This window comes from Poecilia reticulata, chromosome 18 (assembly GCF_904066995.2).
Source record: "Poecilia reticulata chromosome 18, P_reticulata-male-v2, whole genome shotgun sequence".
Classification (NCBI taxonomy): domain Eukaryota; kingdom Metazoa; phylum Chordata; class Actinopteri; order Cyprinodontiformes; family Poeciliidae; genus Poecilia; species Poecilia reticulata.
In genome coordinates, this window is record NC_088847.1 from 24,962,931 (window position 1) to 24,971,599 (window position 8,669).

At 37.2% G+C, this 8,669-nt stretch overlaps 1 protein-coding gene and 1 long non-coding RNA gene across 2 annotated transcripts; both read left to right on the forward strand.

The window, feature by feature from the left end:
• On the forward strand, positions 1-7,777 carry LOC145548495 (low affinity immunoglobulin gamma Fc region receptor II-like). Its single transcript, XM_081598962.1, has 8 exons — positions 1-302; positions 3,592-3,627; positions 3,794-4,057; positions 4,131-4,376; positions 4,460-4,633; positions 5,586-5,660; positions 7,135-7,233; positions 7,569-7,777. The coding sequence occupies exons 1-8, from the start codon at positions 275-277 to the stop codon at positions 7,598-7,600; spliced, it is 954 nt and encodes a 317-aa protein (XP_081455088.1). The 5' UTR covers positions 1-274; the 3' UTR covers positions 7,601-7,777.
• LOC145548497 (uncharacterized) lies at positions 2,123-3,217 on the forward strand. Its single transcript, XR_014084508.1, has 2 exons — positions 2,123-2,291; positions 2,922-3,217. It is a non-coding gene; the product is annotated as an uncharacterized LOC145548497 (long non-coding RNA).
• Positions 7,778-8,669: the final 892 nt, after the last annotated feature.

The following is an 8,669-nucleotide window of genomic DNA, read 5'->3' on the forward strand; positions in this document are numbered from 1 at the left end:
TCTCTGCCCCTCCTCTCTCTGCCCCTCCTCTCTCTGCCCCTCTTCTCTCTCCCCCTCCTCTCTCTGCCCCTCCTCTCTCTCCCCTCTTCTCTCAGCCCCTCCTCTCTCTGCCCTCCTGTCTCTCCCCCTCCTCTCTCTGCCCTCTTCTCTCAGCCCCTCCTCTCTCTCCCCCTCCTCTCTCTCTCTGCAGCAGACGGACCAGCAGCAGGAAGTAGGCGGCTCAGTGAGCCGTTCTCAGCTTCAGCCAAACATCGTCAGGTCACTGAGAAGAACAATGGAAGGAACATCTCACTGTCTGATCTGTAAGTAGACAAGTTTTAGTCTCTTTCTGCTGGATCAGCATTTCTCTCTGTCTGAGACACTGGAGACATTTTACTGGATGGGATTTAATAGGATCTGGTGATAGAATTACTGTGGGGCTGGAGGTTTCTGTGGATGAAATGAATCTAGCTGCTAATAAAATGCCAGGAAATGTTTGTTGTGAATCAGCGCTACATAAATAACGGAACAGCTCAGTCAATGTAACCTTTATTAACAACATCTTAAAATAAAAACAAAGCTAACAAAAATTAAGTCTGACTTACATAACTTCAGAGTACATTCCCAGATAGCACACGATGTTAAATCAACGTTGAAAAATAGTTAGAATCATTGATTTTTGGTTGAAGTCGACACTGACGGTGGATCAACCATCAAACAATCAAACCGTTGAAACTGTGTCATTGAATCGATGTTGTTTTGTGGTTGAAATCTGATGACTGAAATGCCGAGGTCTGATTAATGGTTGATTTTTGGTTGAAGTCGACAAATGACGGTGGATCAACTATAAAACACACTCTAAAAAGAAAATAGTTGAACCAACTTAATTGAATTGCTTCTGTAGGAAACAAGCAATTCAATTAAGTTTTTTCAACTGAATTTATTAAATTTATCCAACCTAATTTATTAAGTTTAACCAATTCAATATATTATAATCATCCAACTCAATTTGTTAAACATACTTAATACATTTGTTAAAAATAAATTAAGATAACAGATTTAAGTCAGTCTTAGTCAAATCATTTAGTTTACTTCAAAAATGATAAATATACTTAAATAGCACTTTTCCAGTCATTTTGACCCCTGAAAGCGCTTTACACTACAGTCACGTTCACACATTTATTTAATGCACAGATCAGTTGGGGTTAAGTGCCACATTGACATGTGGCAGCTGGAATTGAACCGTCAACCTACTTAATTATTTCAAGTAAAGTCAAAGTGAAAAGTTCCTTTAGGTTAAGATTTGAAAGTTTTGAGTTAAATAAACACAAAAAGGTAAGTTGTCATAGCAAAAGCAAAAGAATTAAGTGAAATTAATGTAAATAAGTCCATAAGATGAACTGCATCGAATCCAGTGTGTTTCAGCACTGGTCCTCCAAGCCCTGCAAGTTTCAGGCATTTCCCTAATTCAGCACACATGATTTTAATTGATGTCTGATTAACGGAGTTTTGCTGAAGTGAAAACACACAGGTCAGTTTGCCTTGAGGACAAGGTTTGGGGAAGAACTCGTGATCTAAATGTTCAATCAATGGAAATTATTACTAAGTGGGGGTTAATCATGTTTCAAATTAAGCACTACATGTTGAGAACACTGGGTTGTGATTCCTTTATGTACATTTTCTTACTTGTCTGTAAATATTATAACTGACTGTGCATAATGTGTTGACACAAAAACATCTACAAGTCTCTACTAGGAGTTGTACAGTCCGACTCCCCCTTTTTACACTAGTGGTTTGTCCCAACCAAACAGCCACTTTGCTGCTGGTTTGTTTGCAACTGGCTTCTGAATTGAATTCTCCTCTGAGCAGTTTTATGGTAAGTTTTTCAATATTACTTTGTTCTTAAATGTGTTTATTGAAAAATAAGGGCATTGTTTTGTGCCCATAGTAATCCTGGTTATTTTGGGGCAAAACAGATATTTTTAATAATTGAGGTCATGTCTCATTTTGTATTATTTTCATCCTGCCCACTGCTCCAGGCCTAAGTATGAAATCCTGTGAGATTTGAGTTTTTAAAATAGGGCGGGGCCTATTGTTTGGTCTAGGAGAGCATGTGGTGGACAAGGAAGTGTAAGGCTGGGCTTTAAATTGTTGTGATGGTAATCACTTGTTTTTCATTTTTTATTATGATGTGCTTAGGGACGTGCTTAGATGTGCCTCTGTTCCAGAACAACCGAGTTATATATTTGCATGTCAGTTTGCAGCCATCAAGAAGTGCAGAAGGTTGTTAATCATCCACAGATTAAATCCAGGTGAGGCAGAAAGGAAACACTTAAAACATGTAAGGCACTAAACCTGAAAATGACTGATTCAGTCTGTTGTTTCTTGGATTGGTAACTGGTTAAACTGAACTGGTCTATTATTACTGGTGTGGGATCTTTATCAGCACGTGGACATTTTGTAATGAATTTAATAAACTTATTTGGAAATATTTGTAGATGTTTGAAGATTAAACCAGCTATTTGATGGAAGTTTATTCTGTATAAATTATAATTTTTTCCAATTACAGTATAAATCACCTTTTGCTCTATTTATCTGTCTCTGGTGTGTTAAATAAACTGAGGATCTTTAGGTTTTCTGATAAACAACCTTTATTTTAAATATTGATTCCCTCATTTTAACATGAGTGCAGCATCATAAATCCTACACTAGACTGCAGCTTCAGGTAAATGTAGTTGTACATGTAAACATTAAGATAAATATTAATTAAAGATTAAGATGTATATAAACAGTGAGTGTACCTGGGGAACTACATGGTTTGTATTTGTTCTCAGACCTGTAACCAGTACACTGTTTAATATTTCAATGTCTTTCAGAACTTTTCAAATGTTTATCATCTTTCTAACAGGCACCTTCCTCACTTTTATTTTTGTGTTTTTCAGCCGTTGCTCTGCAGTTTGACTGAAAGCTGACTCTTGAGGACTGCAGTAAAACTGTCAAGTGGCTTCATTACACGCCAGAATGAGAGGAAAACATCACAAGGAATCAAAGTGACGCCAACCAGAGTGAAACTGGGGTTACCACAACTTGTACTGTTTCCCTGGTTCATACAGTACAAAGCTTAACCTCATGGACTCTGTTCTTCTGTGGACAATAGACTGTTATTCTGACAGTCAAAAAGGAGTCAAATATGTTTAAAGATCTGTCCCTCTTTTCTTAAATAAAATGTTATATCAAACCTATGTTGTCATTTTTAAACTTTTGTACACAGTTTACCCATGATCTGCCAATAATATAGTGTTTAACACCAGTGAAGAAACTTTTAGTGGTATGTTATGTTATGCTTTCATTCAATATGAAATCAACCCAAATATGCATGTAGATCCACGTTCAGATGAAGGTTGAATCAATGTTGATATGTCAGTTATGGTTGAAACCCTAACGTTGATTCAACATTCAAGTCACCAACCACTTTCAATGTTTCAATGTCAGCGTTCAACGTTGATTCAATGTTTCTGGCTGACATTGATTCAATGTTTCAATCATTCTGTGCTATCTGGGTTGTGTTCATGTTCAGCTTTAGTTTATAATATATTTTTTATTTTTCTCTAGTTCTGATCTTCTTGCTGAGCTGCTCAACAGATGAAGGTTGGTGAATGTCTGTTACATTAAAATGATTTTAAATATTCAATGATGTACTTTGGATTAAATGTCACATCTGAGAAATTAATTTAAAAATGATTTTGATAATTATTGAATATGATGCTTTTTAGTTTTATTAGTAACTGAAATCATGATAATTGAATCTCTTCAGTCTCTCCAGCTGCTCTGACTGTGAGTCCCAGCAGATCTCAGTTCTTCAGAGGAGAAGCAGTGACTCTGACCTGTGAGGATGGATGGACTGTGAGGAGAAACACAACCTTAGAGACCAGGACTCAGTGTGGAGAAGGATTTGGGAGAATAGCTGGTTCTACCTGTGAAATCACCATGTTCCCATTAGACTCTGGTGTGTACTGGTGTGAGTCCACATCTGGATCCTCCCCCAGCAGCAGCAGCAGCATCCAGCTCTCTGTCTCTGGTAAGATCAGACTGTGGAGTTAGTGTTGCTGTGTGGAAATGGATGAAATGCTGTAGTTTGTCTCTGTGTTGAGGTGGATCAGTGATCCTGCAGAGTCCTGTCCTCCCTGTGATGGAGGGAGATGACGTCACTCTGAGCTGCAGAGCAAAGAGTCCAGCCCACAACCTCCCAGCTGCTTTCTATAAAGATAAAGTCGTCATTGGTCATGGAGCATCGGGAAACTTTACTCTTAAAACAGTGAAGAGATCTGATGAAGGCTTTTATAAATGCAGCATCAGCGATCAGGGAGAGTCTCCATCCAGCAGGATCTCTGTGGAAGGTCAGAGGATTTAAAATATTGTTAAACTTTGGCTGTCAATAGAAATTGTTGTGCAATTATTTAATACAAAAACTTTATTTTAGAGAAACCATCATCTGCTTCTGGTCCTTCACCTCCATCATCATCTTCACCTCCATCATCATCTTCACCTTCCTCCCAGTCTCATCTCTTCATGCTCCTGACTCCACCATGTGTGATTTTTGGGTTTTACTCCCTGATTCTGGTTCTGCTGATTCAACTGTTGAGAACATGTGAAGGTGAGACAAACCTTTGTTCCTCCATCCAGTTTTATCTAAAATCAATCATTACAGTTAATTTTATCCATTTATTTCTATTTTTTGTAACTAAAGACGTTAAAAGAGAACGTTACTTAAGGCTACAACAGACTTCATGCAACGTTCTGAAATCGGTTCTTACTGACGTGACAAAATGACATCATCTTGTTGTCAGAGAGTCGTCTGCCGAACTCGACACCAGACCCAGTCGAACCATTTCAGAGCTCTGATTGGTCAGAAGTTAGTTGTGCTTCATGCAGAAATGCTCTCAGACAGCAATGTTGATATTAAATAGATTAAGTTGTCACATATTTTTATTCCAAGTGTTTATTCCTTTTATTTATGATTAGTACAAACAACAAGCTGCTGAGAATTAAGTTTTGTTCACTTGGACTCTAACTAAACATCAAACATCCCTCATTTAATCAAATGTTTAATTTCATTTATTGAGTGTATTAATGCTATAACTGTAAAGTTGAGCTATAGAAAACACAAAGAATAAAGACCAATACTTGATCATTCAGAAACATTTATCAGTGTCTTCATCTGCAACTAACAGTTCTAAAGTTATTTTTATTCCTTTTCTACTAACTCAGAGCTGCTCTGATGTGAAGGAGAAGTGAAACATCGTCTTGTTTCTGCCAGCAGCTCATACTGGTTGGGCCTCTCTGTGGTCTGGTCTTTAGTTTCTTGTTATTTTCTGCTTAGTGTTGAAATGTTTCCTCTGTGAAAATGATCGAGTTGTTTGTGGTTAACTTCCTGGTTTTAGATAAATTTCCATGACATCTTTAGTGACTCACTGAAAAGGTGTCAAGTTAAAAAAACCTGCTGCTGTTTATAAAGCATTAATCATAATAGTGTATATAACCTTTTAAAATGAATGTGGCCTCTGAGCAGCAGCTGCATAGTAATGAATGTTTGTTTCATTTTTTAGGAACTGACCCACATGCAGTTTATGCATCTGTGAAGACAAATGATGTTAAAAATCACCAGAGAAGCAGAACCAGAGGTAAAACTCTCCAGATTTATGAATGTATGAACTATTCCATGGTTTTTGCTTTAAATGCAGATGATGAACTTAGTTATGTTCAGAATCAAACTTTGGTTGGTCATAAAGGTGTAAACATTTTCTTCTTCTGAAGTATGAATCCTTCCTTTTTCCTTTCACACGTCTCAACAGTCTGATTCCCACTCCAGTTCTCACCCATGCATTGATGTATAAAATGTTACATTTTTGCATCTTAACTAATTTTACATGTAAAATGATGATATGAATGTCAACCAGGGCAACGACAGGGACAGCAATGCAATGACCAATAAATCTAATGTCTAGTTTCCATGTTTTGGGTCTAAACTGCAGGTTTAAAAAGGAAATTTGCTTCAGAATATTTGGAGCTGGATTTCATTCAATGATCAAGAATCAATTCTTTATTTTCTATTTTATTTTGAAAGTTGTTGAGGTCAAAACAGGTGAAAAATTTTAAAATGCAAGCAAGGAAACAATAAAGGTTATGAAAACGTAACCCAATAACACAAAATTAGCATAACCAAAATTAAATACCTTTTTAAATAACTACAAATTATCATTGAAACTAATTATAAAATATCCAAACATATACTCTAAACATATTTAATGTATATATATATAGACCATATATATATATATATATATATATATATATATATATATAAATCCAATATTGCTCTGAAACAATATAAAATTTTAACCATGGTGTTTTCCACTTAGTTTGTATTCCATAAATATTGTCAGCAGTCCGGCAGCTCTAATCTGTCCCACTCAAAGTTTGGACTAACAATTTGTGGCTCATTCAGCAAATATAATCTGCTGCACCTTTTCTGGACTTAGACCATCCTGTCCCTTACAAAAGGAAAATATATTTAGCCATGTTTTACTTGAAATATATTGTAGTCTGGTTCTGATGCAGCTGTAGAAAACAACTCCCAACCTTGTTCATGTAACCCAAAAAGAATCAATGAAAATGGAAAATTTAAAAAGAATAAATGAAAAAGGGATAAATAAAAAAGTAGATAAATGAAAATGGGATAAATAAAAAATAGTTAAATGAAAAGAGATCAATAAAAATAGATAATTGGAAAATAGATAAATGAAAATGGGAAAATGAAAAACAGGTAAATGAAAATTAAAAATTGGAGCCAGATAAATAAAAAAACTGAAAAGGATAATGAATAAATATAAATGGAAATAAACATGCAAATTACTCATTTATTTATTAATTTTACTCTACTTATTTTTCAAATATCTTTATTTCTTTAATTTTGGCTGAAATGGCTCTCCAAAGGGGACATGTTTGCGCCAAAATAAAAAGAAAATTACAATAAAACTGTCCATAAAAACCCACAATAACGGTCAAAACAACATATTAACAAACAATAAAAAAACGTGCCAGAAATCTCAACATAACCAACAAATTTCAGTGAACTTTCCCCTAACCTACTCACAGCAGCGCAGAACAGCACTGAGAGGGGGAAGCAGAGGAGCTACGAGGGCTGGAATGAACTACAGAGGCCAAGGAAGCACAAACAAGGCAGAGTGCAGAAAGGTGATTCCCGCAGGCAAAAATAACTAAACAGCAAATGAAAATAACTGAATGAGATAAAAATCACTAATACTCAACATAACATGAATTAGAAATAATAATTTAAAAAAGCACATTTGTAACTGTTACACGGGGTCATCCTGGAAAGGTCGCCAGTCCGTCGCAGTGGACATCACTATTCCATCAGTTGCATTTTTTAACTATTATTTTACCGGGAAGTGTTTGGAGATAAAATCTTTTTTTTTATTTTTTTTTTATGGAGACCCAGCAAATAGTCACACCAGTGTACATCATGTTAATGCAGATCTAATTTTCTTGAAATGATCTTGTGATTTCAGAGTTTCCACCAGAGTTTCCTAATCTTCACTGAGTTCATCAGTCACATCAAGATGACCAGCTGCCAGAATTCAACTCGCGCCTCCAGAGCCAAAGTCTTTGTTTCTCAGTGGTTTTTTGCTTAGATTTTCTTTGTAACTTCCTTAGCATAGTGCTAGCAATAGCTCATTATGAATCTTTCCCTACAGATATTAAAGACCGTCAGATTTTTGCTGGTTCTGGTTCACTGGTTTCTGTCCGGTCCACAATCAGCCCAGCCATCCTCCAGAACATTTTAGAGTCCTTCATGCTTCCTTCTGCTGGCTCGATTCATGGAGATGCTGGGTTCATTTCCAGCAGGACTTGGTTCTTGATGGGCCAGCAAACAGGCCTGACCAGAACCTCATAGGGAACCTATTGAGGGTTAGCATGGGAAAGGTGAGAGCCGCCAGATAGGACAAAATATTCAGAATCATCAAAATTATGAGACATAAAGAAAATATTCACTCTATGTCTGGTGGATCTTATATTATTTATTTCAGCTTCAATAAAAATACTGAAGTTTTTTCTCCATTTTGGTTTGTGGCCCTGCATCCTGCTATGACCCCATAAGGATGCGCGGGACCAGGCGACCCACAATGTACCGAAAACAAGAACAGTTAGCAGCCAATGAGACGACAGAGAGAGCGTCACATGACTGTTTGCTTCCTGCTGTCAGGTGCCGAGTAAATAACAACAAAAACAGGACGTCCAGGTCCTAAGCAACCCACTGTGAGTGGCTCAGGGTGGCGCTGTGTGTATGTGTGTGTGTTTGTTCAGCTGGGGGCAGCAGACAGGCAGGGAGTTTGTGGTTTGACGTCTGTCTCGGTGATTTCACAGCCAAACGGCTTCAGATAAAGGAGGGTGGACTAGCAGAGATCATTGCTGTCACATCCCATCACACACACACACACACACACACACACACACACACACACACACACACACATTCCGTTCAAAGCTCTTTCACACACACACCTCGGACCTCTGGTCAGACAAACCGAGCTGTATCAGTAAACGCTTCTCCCACTGTCAGGCATGGTGGTGGAAGCATCAATGAGGCTCTAACGCAGTGGTTCTTAACC